The sequence below is a fragment of the Mchenga conophoros genome, linkage group LG10 (genome assembly GCF_057382185.1).
Source record: "Mchenga conophoros isolate Kocher_MC1m ecotype Shallow Benthic linkage group LG10, M_conophoros_male_GT1.1, whole genome shotgun sequence".
NCBI classification, from domain to species: domain Eukaryota; kingdom Metazoa; phylum Chordata; class Actinopteri; order Cichliformes; family Cichlidae; genus Mchenga; species Mchenga conophoros.
Genome location: NC_140535.1, coordinates 19,230,789 through 19,249,507, shown reverse-complemented (window position 1 = coordinate 19,249,507; position 18,719 = coordinate 19,230,789). Strand labels below are relative to the sequence as shown.

General features: G+C 40.4%; 3 protein-coding genes across 4 annotated transcripts in view; 2 read left to right on the top strand and 1 right to left on the bottom strand.

Annotated features, from left to right (window-relative positions):
- Positions 1-2,416: 2,416 nt before the first annotated feature.
- Positions 2,417-7,822, top strand: LOC146565763 (tyrosinase-like). Its single transcript, XM_085289125.1, has 5 exons — positions 2,417-3,317; positions 3,568-3,784; positions 6,460-6,607; positions 6,706-6,887; positions 7,067-7,822. Exons 1-5 carry the CDS (start codon positions 2,496-2,498, stop codon positions 7,330-7,332), a joined length of 1,635 nt encoding a protein of 544 aa, XP_085145251.1. The 5' UTR covers positions 2,417-2,495; the 3' UTR covers positions 7,333-7,822.
- Positions 7,823-10,364: 2,542 nt separating this feature from the next.
- Positions 10,365-18,048, bottom strand: chordc1b (cysteine and histidine-rich domain (CHORD) containing 1b). 2 transcript variants are annotated; one of them, XM_085289123.1, is made up of 12 exons: positions 17,855-18,048; positions 15,205-15,254; positions 15,065-15,121; positions 14,741-14,901; positions 14,129-14,229; positions 13,861-13,919; positions 12,391-12,461; positions 12,052-12,157; positions 11,784-11,903; positions 11,622-11,684; positions 11,240-11,441; positions 10,365-11,098 (listed from the first exon to the last, which is right to left on the bottom strand). In XM_085289123.1, exons 1-11 carry the CDS (start codon positions 17,916-17,918, stop codon positions 11,262-11,264), a joined length of 1,032 nt encoding a protein of 343 aa, XP_085145249.1. In that variant the 5' UTR covers positions 17,919-18,048; the 3' UTR covers positions 10,365-11,098; positions 11,240-11,261. The 2 variants fall into 2 exon arrangements, with proteins under 2 accessions (XP_085145249.1, XP_085145248.1); XM_085289122.1 differs by having other exon boundaries at positions 10,365-11,441.
- A 66-nt stretch (positions 18,049-18,114) lies between these two features.
- Positions 18,115-18,719, top strand: part of fat3b (FAT atypical cadherin 3b) — a 67,569-nt gene continuing 66,964 nt past the window's right edge. The window contains exon 1 of the mRNA XM_085289121.1: positions 18,115-18,499. The gene's annotated coding sequence lies outside the window, so the exon portion shown is untranslated. The remainder of the gene's footprint in view (positions 18,500-18,719) is intronic.

The window sequence follows — 18,719 nt, the reverse complement described above, 5'->3', positions numbered from 1 at the left end:
TAAAAGACAAAAACAAACGTGTGGAAGGGGGGGAGGGGTGAATGAAGGGAAAACAGAGGTGGGAGATCATTCGCGTGCCTTCCTGTTTTAATTGTTACCACCTTTTGATTAAATCTGCATAACTAGACGGCCCCCGCTCATTTGAATTTTTAACAGTTCATTTCCTCTGATTATATAAAAAGAAGTTTTAATAATTGTGTTTTGAGCCCATTCACAAATCACCATCTCAAAAATACTTTACTTATATTTGAAATTTAAATTCATCATTCCAAAATCAGACATGGCTGGAGTTTGGACTGCATGGAAAATGACAGTATCCACAAGAGAAGAGGAGATGAACTGATTGTTTCTTGGAATTCAACTGCAGCTTTTTCCCTCTCTTGCTTTAGGGCAGAATTTTAAATCACAGGTCTTATTTCTACAAAACTGACACCTCTCTCTGTTTCACTGCATTTCTTTTAATGACATTCTGTTTTCGGAATAATAAAAAGGGAAGAAAGAAAGAAAAAATAAACCTGTGGCGTTACCATGCAAACCAGCCTGCAATCTCAATGTTGGAAGTAGAATCCAAGACATCCCACAACTTGTGTGTTGATCATTTTCACCTCAACAAAAAGGGCGTTTAATATGCTGTTTTTGATCATCTTCATCATCTGCATCTGAAAATAGGGGGAAACGTATAAGAACGGTGGGATTCCCTAACTTGCTTAGGGAATATAAATGTGAAAAAATAGTCACAGATTTGTTTGATTTAGTTACTTGAACGCAACACCAAGCTTTAAGAGACCACACTTTAGCTATTCACCTTAAAAAAAAAACACACACACACACACACACAAGCCACGACGTCAGAAGCCAAAGGAATAGATTTTGATGAGAAGATATTTTGCAAAATTCCATCTGAGCTATCAAAATCCAGAAATCAACGCTCTCATATGTGTACACAGGCAAATATAGAAGCTAACCTGTTCGCTGGTGTCCGATTTTGGTGTTTTCCTGTACATAAAGACAATTACATCATAAACTGGTAACCTAAACGTGCAAATTGGCGCATTAAAAATAACCAGATTGCAGGAAATTAAGTCTTTGATGCTCAAAATTATCCGGGGGAGGATTTCCCCGGATAATTCTGAAAGCCGTGTAAATTTGTCCACCCCCATTTAATGTCGCATCCAATGCACAAATGAAACCTATGCACACATATATCTAAGTAACTTACAAGTCACAATCACCTATTTACATCTTAGTAATTTCACCAAAATATGGGTGCATTTTCTACAATGTGTCAGTGAACTCGAAAAGAGTATCTGCTCCTGAGCTGAGGCTTATTTGTTGCCTTGGGAGACGGGCAAAAAGAAAAGGTAGGCCCAGTGAACGAGCAAGACGATATTTATGGCTACGTAACGCCCTCTGGTGGGGACTCGCTTGTCGACAAGGGTAATGTCCCAATCCCGTGAACATCACATGAAAATTTTTCTGCAAAGTGAAAAAGTTGAACTTTCCAGTGACGTTGAGATAGCAGTGGAGATAACACAACAAACATTTACCGCTTCTACTGAAAGAGCACAATAAAGCTTTCTATAATATTACCACAATAAAGCTATTGCTTATGGCAGTTATCTTATCAGCTCGTCATATGAAGTCTCCTGTGTTGTGCACAATGGATCGTGAAACCGGGTTCAGAATCATACGACCACAGATATTAAACGGTAAAAAATCCACAGGGGACTTTTTGGAGAATGCTTGGTTACACAACAGTCTACATATAAATAGCCTATACCACATACTAAAGTAGGAGGTCTGTTTTTTTTAATCATATATGCAATGAAAATGTTCATCTTTAGTGCATAATTTGAAGTTATTGGGTTATTTAGCAGTTATTACTCACTGATTTACATTCATGTCACAAAAAGGAGAGAAAAGACAACATGAAAGCAGATAAAAATATGAAAATGTGTTTTATGTTTGCTTGTCTTTGTTCATATTTCTCCTGTGGTTTGGGTACTGTCATGGTGAGTTTCATCCCGTAATGGCAGGAAAAACTGTTCATTTTAGTATGTGAGTGTGTAGATCATGAGTTTGTTTTGTTCTCACTATTAGGGCTGTGCACGCAGATAGAATCTGAAACACATAACCTGTGAAAATAAAGAAGAAAGAACACTGTTCTGATGTAAAAGTGGGCATACAGGTTTATCTTGCAGTAGACTCATCAGATAACCAAAACCAAAAAAGCCCCACAAGCCATAATTATTTCAGTTTTACATCACTAAAGTCTGCAGGCTGTAGGCTAGATACTGTTAATCCCATTCAAAGTCTTATTTTTCATGGTAGAGTGCATAACCTCCCCCACCCCCATCCCCTGAAGTGAGGTGGAGCAGCATGTGACTGCCTCTACAAAAAAAACTGGTGGGGGTAATGGGCGAGGATTTCAGCCAAGAATTCATAACATTTCTGGTTAATTTCTTGGTCTTGGTCTAACGTGAAAGATTGCTGTAATGTGGTCTCTGGAAATCATTTGTTTTCTTCTGTGTTTTGTACCCAGTTATCAACAGTTCCCCCGCTTGTGCGCAACTCAGGAAGCCCTGCGCACCAAGGAGTGCTGCCCGCCTTGGGAAGGAGACGGCTCGGCCTGCGGTGCCAGCTCGGGCCGGGGCACCTGCGAGGATGTGGTGGTCTCTGCGCACCCCGACGGGCCGCAGTACCCCTTCTCGGGATTGGACGACAGAGAGAAGTGGCCCTTGGTTTTCTACAACCGCACATGCCAGTGTACTGAGAACTTTATGGGTTTTAACTGCGGGGACTGCATGTTTGGCTACTTTGGTGAGAACTGTAATGAGAGGAGAGAGTCTCTGAGGAGGAATATATTTCACCTGTCCAGGGCGGAAAGACTCAAACTCGTGTCCTACTTGAACCTGGCCAAGCAGACAATTAGCAGGGACTATGTTGTGGTGACGGGAACCTACAGGGAGATGCAAAACGGAACCAACCCGATGTTTGCCGAAGTGTCTGTGTATGACGTGTTTGTGTGGATGCATTACTACGTGTCCCGGAATGCGCTCTTAGGCGGGCCGGGGAATGTGTGGACCGATGTGGACTTTGCCCACTGGGCGCCTGCATTTCTCCCGTGGCACCGAGCATACTTGTTGCACTGGGAGCACGAGATCAGGAAGCTGACTGGAGACACGAGTTTCACCATCCCGTACTGGGACTGGAGGGATGCCCAGGGCTGTGACGTGTGCACAGACGAGCTGATGGGGGACCGGAGCACACAGGATCCCAGTCTTATCAGCCCCGGCTCGGTCTTCTCATCCTGGACGGTAAACGCGTTCACTTGCTCTCACTTAATTAAGGACGAGACAACCTTTCTTTACGCATACGGCAATTTTTTTAAACATAAAATATACAATAATCAACTATACAACAACTGCAATAATACAATACTGCTTTTGCAGTCAGCTTTTGGTCTCATACAGTCAACTCGGAGTAGGACTATTTTCAAAGTGTTCTAATTTCAAACACATTTTCTTTGCATGCTCTGTACTGTTTACTGTCTGTCTGCATCCACAGGTCCTGTGCTCCCAAGCCCAGGACTACAGTGCCAGAGGTGTGCTGTGCGATGCTACAGAAGAAGGGCCCCTGCGTCGTAACCCTGGAAACCACAATCGCAATTTAGTGGAACGACTACCAACTTCAGATGATGTGGAGTTCACGCTGAGTCTGACCAACTATGACACCGGACCAATGGACCGCAGTGCCAACATGAGCTTCAGAAACACTCTGGAAGGTCAGATAAGCCTGACCACATACACAAACCCAGACTGCAATTTACCTCTCTGCACTCCTATTTTTCACTATCACTCATATAGTCTTTGCTTTTACTGCGTTATTTTGATTCTCTGCCTGTCTCTGGGCACCTGAAATGTGTAGGCTGCCCTCGATTTCTTTGGTTATTTGCAGTTCATTTTGAGGCCTTTGAACTGATTTTTGCACATACAGTGAAAATGAAATTTGATTAAAATTAACCTCAAATTGGGGTCTCCAGTGTTAAAATTCACTCAGTAAAATGCATCACAACCCCCCCCCCCCCAAAAACTAGTGTTTCTTGGGTTTACTAATATATAATACCTGTGTAGGATTAAAGTACCTTCAGGATTACAGCAGTGTATTTCCACAAATTCAGCTGTCATAGAAAGAAAGGGACTAATCGATAAACATTTACAGAAATGTGACAAAATGAAGTTTATCAGGTTGTTCGGACATGATGTTCCACCCAAACTGCATCAGTAACTTTGACTGTAAAAGCATCTTGAACCCTACTAGAAGGGATGGAAAGATATTCCCTTAATGAGCGTTTATGGTGATAACATAAAGCTCTGTCTAGCAGATTCGTCCAAAATCCTCAATAGCTGTGCAGTTGTGTTGAGAGCTGTTCCCTGCAAGGGCCACACCATATGATTTACATCATTTTCATACTTGCCAAACTAGTCAGTTAGCCCACATAGATCATGGAGAGTGCATTGTCATCCTCTCTTTTAAAATGTTTCATAAAAAGTGATAACTCAGAACAGTTTATCACTGTTTTGCAGTGATCCTTCCTCTTAAGGAGACAAGTGGATAGATAAACAGATCCACTCTATCCCCTTACTAAAGGGCTTAAGGTTTAAAATTTATCCGTACATTTCCTTTGACTGGAGCTGTATAGCTATATAGCTATAGCTACATTTTCAGACTTCTGCATTGAAGTGACATGACTTATGTAAATAAAAACAGAATTTAATTTTGTGTAACATCAAAAACCCAACTACATGCTACTACAGTGGGGCAAAAAAGTATTTAGTCAGCCACCGATTGTGCAAGTTCCCCCACCTAAAATGATGACAGAGGTCAGTAATTTGCACCAGAGGTACACTTCAACTGTGAGAGACAGAATGTGAAAAAAAAATCCATGAATCCACATGGTAGGATTTGTAAAGAATTTATTCGTAAATCAGGGTGGAAAATAAGTATTTGGTCAATAACAACAATACAACTCAATACTTTGTAACATAACCTTTGTTGGCAATAACAGAGGTCAAACGTTTACTATAGGTCTTTACCAGGTTTGCACACACAGTAGCTGGTGTTTTGGCCCATTCCTCCATGCAGATCTTCTCGAGAGCAGTGATGTTTTGGGGCTGTCGCCGAGCAACACGGACTTTCAACTCCCGCCACAGATTTTCTATGGGGTTGAGGTCTGGAGACTGGCTAGGCCACTCCAGGACTTTCAAATGCTTCTTACGGAGCCACTCCTTTGTTGCCCGGGCGGTGTGTTTTGGATCATTGTCATGTTGGAAGACCCAGCCTCGTTTCATCTTCAAAGTTCTCACTGATGGAAGGAGGTTTTGGCTCAAAATCTCACGATACATGGCCCCATTCATTCTGTCCTTAACACGGATCGGTCGTCCTGTCCCCTTGGCAGAAAAACAGCCCCATAGCATGATGTTTCCACCCCCATGCTTCACAGTAGGTATGGTGTTCTTGGGATGCAACTCAGTATTCTTCGTCCTCCAAACACGACGAGTTGAGTTTATACCAAAAAGTTCTACTTTGGTTTCATCTGACCACATGACATTCTCCCAATCCTCTGCTGTATCATCCATGTGCTCTCTGGCAAACTTCAGACGGGCCTGGACATGCACTGGCTTCAGCAGCGGAACACGTCTGGCACTGCGGGATTTGATTCCCTGCCGTTGTAGTGTGTTACTGATGGTGACCTTTGTTACTTTGGTCCCAGCTCTCTGCAGGTCATTCACCAGGTCCCCCCGTGTGGTTCTGGGATCTTTGCTCACCGTTCTCATGATCATTTTGACCCCACGGGATGAGATCTTGCGTGGAGCCCCAGATCGAGGGAGATTATCAGTGGTCTTGTATGTCTTCCATTTTCTGATGATTGCTCCCACAGTTGATTTTTTCACACCAAGCTGCTTGCCTATTGTAGATTCACTCTTCCCAGTCTGGTGCAGGTCTACAATACTTTTCCTGGTGTCCTTCGAAAGCTCTTTGGTCTTGGCCATGGCGGCGTTTGGAGTCTGACTGTTTGAGGCTGTGGACAGGTGTCTTTTATACAGATGATGAGTTCAAACAGGTGCCATTCATACAGGTAACGAGTGGGGGACAGAAAAGCTTCTTACAGAAGACGTTACAGGTCTGTGAGAGCCAGAGATTTTCCTTGTTTGAGGTGACCAAATACTTATTTTCCACCCTGATTTACGAATAAATTCTTTACAAATCCTACCATGTGAATTCATGGATTTTTTTTTTTCACATTCTGTCTCTCACAGTTGAAGTGTACCTCTGGTGCAAATTACTGACCTCTGTCATCATTTTAGGTGGGGGAACTTGCACAATCGGTGGCTGACTAAATACTTTTTTGCCCCACTGTATGTTTGTCAAGCTGATGAGACCCTTTTCATTTTATAGGATTTGGAGACCCTCGGACGGGGTTGGGAAACAGTTCTCGTTTGGGCATGCATGCTGCTCTACACGTGTACATGAACGGATCCATGTCTTCAGTGCAGGGCTCTGCGAACGATCCCATATTTCTGCTTCATCATGCGTTTGTTGACTGGTGAGAGACAGAAACACCTTAAAAACACAGAAAACCGTACATTTGCACTCAATGCTTGAACTTAACACTGGTACTGTATTTGTTTTTGTCCCTGTTAGCCTTTATGAGCAGTGGCTCAGGAGGCACAGACCATCTCCATCCCAGTATCCGGAGTCAAATGCTCCTATAGGGCACAACAGCGAATACCACATGGCACCAATCCTACCTCTGCACAGGAACAGAGACTTCTTCATTTCCAGCAAAGACCTGGGATATGAATACACCCACCTGCTAGATGCTAGTGAGTTACCCTATGATCGCCTATGCCAGTTCCTTCTTCTTCTTATTGTTCTCGTCTCCACTCATTGAATTTTGCCCTTAGGGGCTTAGGTCATTTACTTATCTTGGTTTATTGAAACCTAATAAGTAAACTCTACTGTTTTGCCTACTTTGACATAACCAGCTATGTCCTCTTTGCAGGTCAAAAGCTAGCAGAATCATTGCACCCTTCCCTCGACGAGTTGCGGGACGTGTGGCCGTGGCTGCTTCTTGCAGGGCTTTGTGGAGGAATTTTGACAATAGCCATAGCTGCTGCGGTCCTAACTACAAAACGATGGTACAAAGGATCATCCTGGTTGCGTGCTAGAAGCTGGAAACATGCATTTGCTCTCCCTGAAAGACAACCACTTATCCGGAGCAATGAAATAGAGGAAACCAACCAACATAACTACCAAACAACTATGTGAAGGCAAAGCCTGTCTAGCTTAGCCTTATCGATCTATGAATTTTAATATAAAAGCACTGTGAATTTTTACTTTGAACTATATGCTAACTAAAAACAACTTCTATGATATCTGATATTTCCAATATATTTAACTGTATTACAAGTGGGAATAAAAACCTGTGCATGCAGTAACTTTCAAAAATGGATTATGGGCCATGTTAAGCTTTAAACATGTTCCTCCTACAACTGGTATCTTGTCAAACTCTACCAAGAAGATCATTTCTGACATGGTCTTTACAACGTTTATGGATTTTTTCAAGGGGCTGTTCCACAGTGACTCGTCACATTTATTCTCTAGATTTCATACAGTTTAGTTGATTACCTTGAAAATCAGGTCTGGAGTGTGTTGCATCAGCCATATATACACAAACATTTATTATGGTTTATTAAAAGCATGTCATGTGCATATATACACAACTGCAATTCAGAGTAAAGAGAAAAGTGTTTCATCAGAGCCTTTTTTTTTCTTTGTTATGTTTATGTGGGAGTTGACTGAACCACATTTTGATTAATGTTTGAATTGATTCATGTTTGTAATGTGAAAAATGTTTTTTGGAAGAGAGAGAGAAAAAGTTTTATCTGCTTAAAAGTGAAGAACCGAGACTTCAACAGCAACGGGATTAGGTTCAGATTTCTAACCTATGACGAATGCAATAGATTAAAAAAAACACAGTGACATTTGTAAAAGTCCTTGCAATTCCAAAAGTCGATGCAGTTCAAAAGCTTCTTTTGAAAGGTCACACCTACTTTTATCTAAAAAAAAAAAAAAAGCATTCAGCTTCCCACACTCGTTCACTCATGAAAGAGTGTGAGATTAAAACAAAACCCTGTTCTGCATATGTTATACACCCATACGCCAATTTATTAGGTACACCTATTCAGTTTCTTGGCAACGCTAATATCTAATCAGCCAATCACATGGCAGCATATCAATGCATTTGCGGATGTAGAAATTGGTCAAGATGTCCCGTTTGAAGTTCACAGCGTGCATCAGAAATGGGTGGAAGGAAACATGAGTTTAAATCATCTGTGTGAAACAGAAATATGCTTTTGTTCTGTAGCTATGAGACTGAATGTACACTTGCTGACCACTTAAATAAGGTACATCTCTTTATTTATTTATTTTATGCATTTAGGCATTTAGACATAGCAAAGGTGACCTGCTGAAGTTCAAACCGAGCATCTGAATGGTGAAGAAAGGTGAAATAAGGATTAAATGACTTTGAATGTGTCATGGTTGATGGTGCCAGACATGCTGATGTGAGTGTTTCTGAAACTGCTGATCTACTGGGATTTTCCCTGCACAACCATCTCTAGGCTTTCCGATGCTTTCAGAGAATGGTTGGGAAAAAGAAAATGAGTTCCAATGAGCTTTGCCAAAAAATGCCTTGTTGACATCAGAGGTCAAAGGAAAAGACTAGTTCAAGCTATTAGGAAGGTAACAGCAATTTAAATAACTATATTACAAAACAGGGTATGCAGAAGGGCACTGCTGAATGCACACATTAAACTTTAAAGCAGATGGGCTACAGCAGAATAGAATAGAATAGCCTTTATTGTCATTGTACAGAGTACAACGAAATTGGAGTGCCACTCCCTTGGTGCAAGATTCAATAATAAATATAAATGTAAAATATAAAAAGTACAATAAAACAATCGCAAGTACTCAAACAATAGTAAGTACGATATATACAGGATAGCAGCATTAATATAATGACAGTATGAATAGCAGCATGATATAATGGCAGTGACGGTACGGTATAGCTAAGCAGGTTCAATTGTTTTTGTGCTTATTTACTACGGTGATAGCTCTGGGAAAGAAGCTATCCCTGAATCTGCTTGTCCTGGTTTTATGTGACCTGCACCGTCGGCCTGACTGTAATAGTTCAAACAGTTGGTTGCTGGGGTGAGAGTGGTCCTTGATGATATTGCCAGCTCTGCTGAGGTACCGAGAGTTTGCAGTGACCTCCAGGCTGGGCAGAGAGCAGCCAGTGATCTTCTGGGCTGTGTTGATGACCCTCTGCAGTACTTTCCTGTCCACAGCTGAGCACCCTGCATACCATGTTGTTATGCTGTACGTTAGGATCCTCTCTATGGTGGCTCTGTAAAATGTCACCAGCAGCCTCTCCTTCAGGTTGTTCCTCCTGAGCACTCTCAGAAAGTGGAGACGCTGCTGGGCCTTTTTTACCACCGCCATGGTATTTGCAGTCCAGGAGAGGTCATCAGAGATCTGCACGCCCAGAAACCTCATGGAGTGTACCCTCCACACAGTTCCCATGAATGTAAAGTGGGGCCGGGTCTTCTCTGCCCTTCCTGAAGTCCAAGATAAGTTCTTTAGTTTTCGTGGTGTTCAGTTGGAGGTTGTTAACTGAACACTCAGTCAGTCTGTTGACCTCATCTCTGTAGTCCAACTCATCCCCCCTTGAGATGAGTCCAACCACTGTGGTGTCATCCGCGAACTTTATGATTGTGTTTGAGAGATGGGTAGGGGAGCAGTCGGATGTGTAGAGCGTAAACAGGAGGGGACTCAAAACACATCCTTGTGGAGACCCGGTGCTGAGTGCCCTGTCTGAGCAGCAGACAGGGTCACTGCTGTGAGCCAAGAATGGCTAGTTTTATGTTGGCAAACTTTGAGTCTATTAGTACCAAGTGATAATTGTTCAAATACCACAGCCTACCTGAGCGTATCCACCCTCTGATGGACACTTCCAGCAGGATAACACATCTCATCACAAACCTCAAATTATCTCACACCGGTTTCTTGAAAATAGCAACGCGGCCTCAATTTAATAGAGTACCACTGGGATGTGGTGGAATGGAAAATTCACATTATGCTTGTACTGATGCAATCATGTCAATATGAACCAAAATATCAGGAGGGTTTCCAGGTCCTTGGTGAATTTATGCCATGAAGAATAAAGGCTGTTCTGAAGGCACAAGGTTTATTTAGCAAGGTGTATATGTTAGAATTCAAACCATAGACAACCACTCCAGTTTTAAAATTTAATCTCAGAAGTTTATTTATTTTTTGGTCAGACAAACTGGTTCCCTTTCCTAGAACTTTACTTTTCCATTGCTTCTCCTTTTGCCAAATAACACTTCATACAATCTAAGCCTAGACACATGCTTTCTAGCATAGCATTTTATGATACAATATTTTGCTTAAAATACTTTGTATTTAATTGGCATTACAGTACATCCTCATTAAAACCACACTACTTTGTTTTGACAAGAAATAAGATAAATACAGTATCTGAAAGCAAAACTTGTACAAAATTTACATTGAGTGTAGTGAAGTAAAAAACATAATTTGGAGCAAATTTACAATTTTTACTGAGAAAAGTATGGATAGTTAGAGTGCATCTCCAAAGTATATCTCAAGATAATTCAGCTGTGATAGTTCTCGTCTCACAATTGATTCAGAATACATTTCATAAAACACAAGTTTGGATAACATATTGATGTAAGCGGACAAATCAAGACAATCCGGGGCAGCTTTTTGGTCTGATGTATTAAATTTATGAAAAACAAAAATGATTTTATTCCTGAAAATATGAGATCTGGTCACAGCCACGGTCCATTAGTGTGACATGGGTCTGCATGGGTGTGAAAGTGAGCAGAATTAAAACTGACAACTTATTTTAAGGCATGATGTAATTTTCCAGGGACTTCAGTGCAATTTAGCTGGGACTTGACTGGAAGCCTGCTGAAACTCAGTTTTTAAATCACTGTGGAAAAAAAATTATATATAAAAAAAAAATAACGAAAGATTCTGTTACTACAAGTTGACTTCAAAGAAAGGCTAAAGTTAAAGAGGTAACGAATTAACTGTGAGGCATGTGACCTTGGGTTCAGTTAAACATACACACCGTGTCTTTATTTTCAATCTTATCAGTCATCTTCATCTTCATCCTCGTCCTCACTGTCAGATTTTTGCTTCTCGCTCTCCTTGGGTGGAGCAGGAGGAGGAGGAAGGTCCAGACGGGCCCAGGACATCGCCTCGGACTTCTTCATGGCTACCTCGATCTTGGCCGCCATCATGTTCACCAAACTTTTACTCACGTCTATCACCTGCAAGACAAAAGACTCCGTTAACAAACAGGGTGCGAAAGAAAAAAAATTAATTAAAAAAAATTTAAATTTGCTATTTTTCTTGTTGGTTTCAATTACATCACAATTAAAGAAAATAAATGAGTTCAAACTGAATGAAATGTAGTGCAGACTAATAACATAATAATAAATAAGACTTACTCCCCAAAGGCTGATTTTCTGCTCAAATTCCTTCTCTCCATCAAATATAATGTGTATGTCGAGCTGAAGGAGAAAAGCAAAAATCAGCATTAGATAATAAGAAGGAAAAAAATCCAAACTCAAGATGTTTTGATATGAAGAGGAACGATCGGATAGACTCACCGTAGTGCTGTTGGCATCCACATAGCTTAGCTCTGGGACTGCATTCTTGGCATAGATAGAAATGATGACCTGCGTCCCAGTCTGGTGCCAGTCAAACCGACACGGGACCACCTTCTTACCCTGTAAAGAATTTTCATACAAGACAAATGTTCAAATTCAGCTCTTCAGCCTCTGCCAGCAGACACCACTAGATGGAGTCACAGGTGAGTTTCCTTTATGCAGGCCTGCACACATAAATGATTACTTGCTGCCAAGCTGGCACACCTACCGCATCTTTTTTCCTCCATAGATGTGTTCCCTTTGTACAGCCCTCTTGAGAGAGGAAGGTATTAAAGTCTGAGGTTTTCCTTTTACAGCAGCTCCAGTATTTCATCCTGGAGATGCAGGAAAGATATAACACCTGCTGGATTTTTAGCAGTCAATAACTTGTCACTCAAGAGAAAAGGTAAACAAGACTAACAGGAGAATCATAATGGTGCCTTCATGTTTCTTTTACAGAGAGCAGATCTAATATTCCGCATTAATGTAAGAAACACATTTGGAAAGGAATCGGGTGAATTTAACACTCTCTACATAATAATTTGAAAACGCGATAAGTAATACTAACCCTTCGTGAAAGATGGGAAATCCAGCATGGTATAGGCACACATCCGAATCACTTGCAGGTCCTTCAAAACTCTGAGGATAACAAGAACAGTTGAGCCCTCAACAAACACAAACACTTTTTTTGCTTTTTTGTCAGGCGAAAAAATGCAAATGAGGCAATTAGCTCTTTTTTAACCATTAAATGTCTTGAGTTAAAGTTTAAGAATTCCAACTTTGTTACTTCAACTCTTGTTGAGTCTGAAGGCACCCAACAACAACTTCCTCAACTGTCCTGCTTATAAAAATCTAAAGCTCAGCGGGGGAAATAATTATTTGATGCCCCGCTGAATTTGGAAGTTTGCTCACTGAAAAGAAATAAACAGCCTCCAATTTTTATAGTAGTTTCATATTTAATGGAGAGAGACAGAATATCAACCATAAATCCATGGAAACAAACAAACAAAAAAATCCCACATTACATAAAAGTTAGAAGTGATTAGAGTGTAATTCTAATTAGAATTAAGTATTTTATTCTGATACTGTCAAATGTTGGACGAGAACCTCCTTCAATCAGCCAGAACACTGAAGATGAATATTCCAGAATTACAAAGACCCAAAATATACTGCTAACACAACAAAGGAGTGGCTAGCTGGTCTTTATACCCCAGTCCTATAGAAAATCTATGGAGAGAGCTGAAGCTTGGAGTTGCTTATTAGGAGCATAGAAAACAAAAGGACTGAGTTTCTGTAATAAGGCGTGAGAAAAAAAAAAAAAAAAAAATCACTTCTGAGATATGTGCAAACCTGGTGACCAAATACAGGAAACATCTTACTGCTGTGCTTGCCAACAAGGGTTTTTCCACAAAGTACTAATTCATGTGTTTTGGGGAGATTAAATACTTTTTTCACCCAATGACATTCAAAAACAATTTAGAACTTTTATGCATTTTTTTTCTGGAAATGACAGTCTCTTAATTACTTTGCAACTCAGCAAACGATCATTTCCACTGTAATAGTCTATGTACCAATGTTTTAGAAAAATAGTTCCTGCTAAAAAAGTCCAAAAAAGTACCAATCCAGGCTTCTACAAAGACCCAATCTTATGGATAAACTAAAAGCAAGAAACCCTTGAGAAAATGTGTTGTGGCTTTCAAGCAAACAAGTTAAAGTACAATTATGTAAATCACTACAATCCCACTCTAAGCTTCTACTACGCATGTCAATGACAATTTTACTCACAATTTCTGTTCTAATCTTAGAGTTTCTGCTCTGACAGACTCGATTAGCTTGAGCCCCCAAAAACTTAGCTTTATATCTATCTCAGAGAAAATGCAGAGACAGAGGAAAAAGATCCACTTCCCCCTTTTCAGAGAGCAGTTTTGCAATACTATTTATCACGAACAACTCGGAATTACACATATACTTACAAAGAAACAATACAACCTATGAAACAAATGTGACTTCATACATTAAAGCTGCTGTTAGTACTTACTTTAGTACAGCCTCCGTTTTTACAGGACGTTCCAATTTTGATCTCGTCACTTTCTTCCTCTATAAAGACAAAATAATTGAGCCCATGAAGAAAATTATAAAACAGTACATTGACTCTTATGAAGCTTTAACTCAAATTCTATTATGTGAATGACACAGACGATGGCAGCTTCCCAGCAGAAGTCCTACTGACACCATCACCTTTCTGTCTAAAATGTAAGAGGTAATGAGAGAAACAGAAAAATACAAAAAACAAATTCAGCTCTTACCTTTTGTCTCTTCAGCATTTTCAGTTAGTTTAAGTTTCTCCAGTGCCTGCTTCAGAGATGCAGAGACTTTATGCTGCAATCTCACCGCTGGCTCATCAGGACTATAACAACAAATATATATTAAAATACTATAAGGAAAACAAAACAAAAATGTGCTTCTGTGTGCAGTAATCATTTGGAAGGGTGATTTTTGGTGCAAACCCAATCTAGGATCTATACTCTGCTTGAGAAGGGCTTTAATATTTCAGTGTTAAGTGCTTGAGCCTGTCCACTTTCTTTTAACAGTGGGGGAAACCACCCAGGTTATAAAACAAAACCCCAAACCTTGGTAAGAACACTTCAGAGTATCCCGTTGATGCTTAGCTTAGCATTGAAGATTTAAGTCCTAAAAATACCCTGTAGACAGAGCTTATTTTTCATGACAATTTAGTTGCCTTGACTTTAGATTTAACCAAACAGTAATCCGTTCAGCCTTAGGTCCAAGTGCAACACAGAACACACACACACACACACACACAAAAAAAAATGACAACACAGAAACATGATGCCTCCAGAAATGGCTATCGCTCACATGAAAGCATTAAAAAACATAAAAATATGGCTGATGCCAACCTTGGTCTGCATATCGCCTCCTGAGGTTTCGGTGCAGAGATGATGTACTCATTAAACTTTGGCTTTTGGTCCTCTAACTCCTTCTTTTCTCCTGAAGATGTCACATCTGGTTTCACCGGCTCAGGGGGCTTCTCTTTGTTGTGGGGACCTTTTGTACAGCCCTGTGAGGAGAAGGTCACCGTGTTGGACTCGCACAAAATAAAAGCTCAGGCTGTTTTGGCCATGGCAAAGGTGCCAGTCAATAACTATGAAACAACAGACAACAGAGACATCACCATGGAGAATAGAGCAGAGAAAACGACTAAGGTTAAACAGAGAACTTACAACAATGCTGAGGAAGTCTGAGAAGTCAGTAGTTCTTCTCTTGCAGCAAGACCATCCCTGAAGGAAATAACAGAAACATTAGCTTTGATCAAATAACAGGAAGAGGACACAAGCTAGCTGTGCATTTTCGGGTGCTTTACCTTCAAGGCATCGTGGAATACTGGGACTCCTGGATGATAGGTGCAGCCATCTGTGAAAACAAAATGCATCTTTGATTAACTTTGGGGAGAAATCGTGTAGTTGTGGGAACAATGACTGTTTACAAGTCTGCTCTAAATAGCCGCTGTGGAAAAGTGTACGTTTGTTTTGAAAAATGCTGACTGTAGTTGTAGAAAAGTAGCCCGAACGCTTTAGGGAGCTTTATGTAATGATGGGTAGTTTGCAGTCAAGTTTGGCCACTCAGAGTATTTATTAAAAGGTACTCAGAATGATTTAAAGACATAATGCAAAAAATTTGAACTGACATTCTAATATGTGCATATGTAAACTGTAGGATTAAAACAACAACAACAACAACAACAACATATATACCAATAACTACAAGAAGTGTTTACCGGAAAGACAGAATGGCATGAACATCCTTAGTGTTCAAAAAACAAATTTTTATTACTTGAGCAATCTACAAAGCACAAAGTACAATATATACATACACATTTAACCAATATATTAAAATGAGTATGACTATTTGAAAATAACAGATTTGTGATGCACTTTAGTCACACTACCATCATCATTATTTGAGGTTTTACTGTAACTCGTATTCTATTTTCATCATCTACTCTTTAAAAATAAATCGTTGCAGAACGAATAAACGAATTAAACCTGTAGTACAGCCAGAGCTGTGCCCAATCTGTGCTTCCTGACTTTGACACACCTCTTGCATACCTCTGAAGGTAAAGATAATATACTCTACCGTTATGAGAAAAGAAGCATCCCATTAAAATGGAAATCAGACTGGACTCCTACACAGGGGGTGTACACAATGTTAGATTACTTGAGGATAGAGGTGGACCATTCTAAAGAAAGGAAATAAGTCACGTTGAGGTTTCTGTCGTGGGAGCTGAAGACAAAATTGCGATCTTGAATTTTATTTATTTATTTTTCAATGTGGCTTCATATAAACACAAACAACACATCTGTTACAAGGAGAATGGTGTGGCTTATAATGACAGCGATCGTCTTCCTACTCCACAGTATTTGTGGGTTTTGTAAGGTGACTGAAAATGCACATTTTTTAAAGAAGACAAAAAAGGGTAGAATTTAATTAGTTATCCTTTACATGCACGAAATATTAATAATCACAAATTCACCATATGTCAAATAAAAACGGGACTTTAACTGTATAACAGGCTGGAAACACCAACTGATCTTTGGGCCTCCTTTAAATTTTTAAGGTCTATGTCGTAGATCTATATTTTGCTAAAATTTAAAAAAGGTGTTTACATGTACCTCTTCTGGGTACATGCAAACATCATGTTTGCCTGTGTAAAATGTCCTGATTTCTAACTGGTTGCTCCACCTGCTCTCGCTTTCACATATCGATGTTTAGCTGCTGGCAGTGAACACTCTGGGCTCAAAACACAGTTTGGCTTCCCTCAAGGGTAAGCCTGGCAGTCAGAAAAAAAAAAGATAATGATAAATACATTGCACTTCTTTTCATTCACTGTGTGTATCGCGGAGGAAGTAGTTTCCCCCTACTAATTTTACATCTTTGACTGTCAAGGGAAGACATGCGGGATATACAACTGCTTATTGAAACATGCTCCAAGTACAGAAAACACTATCAAATATAGAAACCATGTAGGCTAACCAGCAGATGGAGTATCATCCGAGTTATGAGAATGATTATTAGTTCAACTTCCAACATCAGGGTCAGACAGCCAACCTCAGTAACCCCAAAAGTCACAAGGGAGCTCATCGCTTTTAGTTGGTGCATGTCAGAGTGTTATCTGTGTTTGTAACTGATTTAATCACAAATACGTTTCATAATACAGAAGCACTTGTTACCTAAATGTGCATGTATTTACTTGTATTTTAAGGTTAGCCCCCCCCCCCTCCCCCCCTCCCCGTTGTTGTGCTGGTATTTTTTAAGGCTTTTCTTGTATATATTTTCTTGCACACTGTGGTGACTCTTTTAATAAGTAGTTAACTGCCTACTGGTCCCACTCGTCTCTTCAGTTTTCTCTTTAAATTGTTTGCATTGATTATGGAAAGCAGTTAAAAGCGAGCTAGCATCTACTTTCTTCTAAAGCCAAGTGGAAAAGTTCAACGACTCACAATAATTAATAATTCAGTCACATAATTACCAGCCGGATGAACTAAGATCACTATAAGGGATGCCGATTGTAAGCAAGTGATTAAAACTTCCAACGTTGAATTGAAAATGTGACTGCCGCATTCACACTACTTGTATGGCTACACATGTAACGTTGTATACGTGAATAACGATCTTTAGATACTTTATGTGGAAGGAACCGGCTTTCTGAAACTTTAAACCGCTTACAGCGTCCGCACAACCGTCCCGCAAAGTCTAACGTTGCCTTTTAATCGCAGGAGCTTAACATGCTAACTACAGCATGATAAAACTAACTCACAGAGGGCCCGTGTGTTATTTATCAGATATAAAACGAAGGAAACGAATGAATTAAGTTGAACAGCTAACTGACATAAGGTTAGCAACACGGGCCCATCGGGCCTGCTCACGGTAGAAATTTCCAGATGATGAGAGGTTAGCTTGCTAACACTCAGGGAACATACAATGGACATCGATAGTAAAGTAAGACCACTCACCGGCTGGGTTATTTTCTGGATCAAATCGTTGTCCACATCCCTTATTATAACACAAAACAGACATAGTGACTGGTGGGAGAAGTACAACGAATGATCAGATTTCTAACTAACCACTACAGAGCTCGTGTGTCAGAGAGCTCGCCGCCGTTTGCTTTAAGGTGTTGAACATTACACTTCCGGATGTTGTCGGCTGCACTCGGCAAAGATCGGCGCTTGCCCGCCACCACCTCCAGCCTGTGAGCGCACTCCGGTCCCACACAGGCGACAGCTGATGCTGGCCGCTTCCAAACTTGCAATAAGCGACATCTTCTCTGGTTCACATCTCTCTCGGACTTTAACCTTATAGAAAACGAATGTAGAACTTATCTAATCTTAGTTTGGTTGTAACTATTGCAAATGCAAGCCGGGATAGCCCTCTGCACTCAGGCTTACAGTTATCAGGTGCATGGAACGGGGGCAATAGCTATATAGTTTTACGAGGATAGCTGCAGTGTACTAGATAACTGCCTATCGGGATATATCTAAAGGCTTTTTTTCGCGCATCCATAAGCGGCCATTTTGCCTTTCTTTCTTTTCTTTTTTGTAATTATTGAGTGAGAATGGGACAGGATTTAATTTCACTGATTGCATCGGTTTCATCTAAAGGTAGGTCACTTTGCAATGTGTAAGTGAAGTCTGTACAAATGTATGCAGTACCGGTACTTAAGCGACACACTGTAGCAACAAAGTGTAAGTTAATAAACTCGTGGATTTTGCAGAGACGCGTTTCACTGGATTACTGCAGGACACGATTGTGCAGATCTCCCGGCATAGCCTCTCAGCAGGGATGTTGATGTTAAATCGCTGGATTGTGATTGAAGATTTA

Bases quoted from the DNA above. Each gene is read 5' to 3' on its own strand.
- LOC146565763 (XM_085289125.1), top strand. From the start codon at position 2,496: ATGTGGTCTCTGGAAATCATTTGTTTTCTTCTGTGTTTTGTACCCAGT. The intron at 3,318-3,567 runs GTAAACGCGTTC...CTGCATCCACAG, and splicing joins CGGTCTTCTCATCCTGGACG to GTCCTGTGCTCCCAAGCCCA. The intron at 3,785-6,459 runs GTCAGATAAGCC...TTCATTTTATAG, and splicing joins CTTCAGAAACACTCTGGAAG to GATTTGGAGACCCTCGGACG.
- chordc1b (XM_085289122.1), bottom strand. From the start codon at position 17,918: ATGTCTGTTTTGTGTTATAATAAGGGATGTGGACAACGATTTGATCCA. The intron at 13,920-14,128 runs GTAAGAGCTGAA...TTGTCTTTATAG, and splicing joins AAATGCTGAAGAGACAAAAG to AGGAAGAAAGTGACGAGATC. The intron at 11,904-12,051 runs GTAGGTGTGCCA...AATTCTTTACAG, and splicing joins TATGGAGGAAAAAAGATGCG to GGTAAGAAGGTGGTCCCGTG.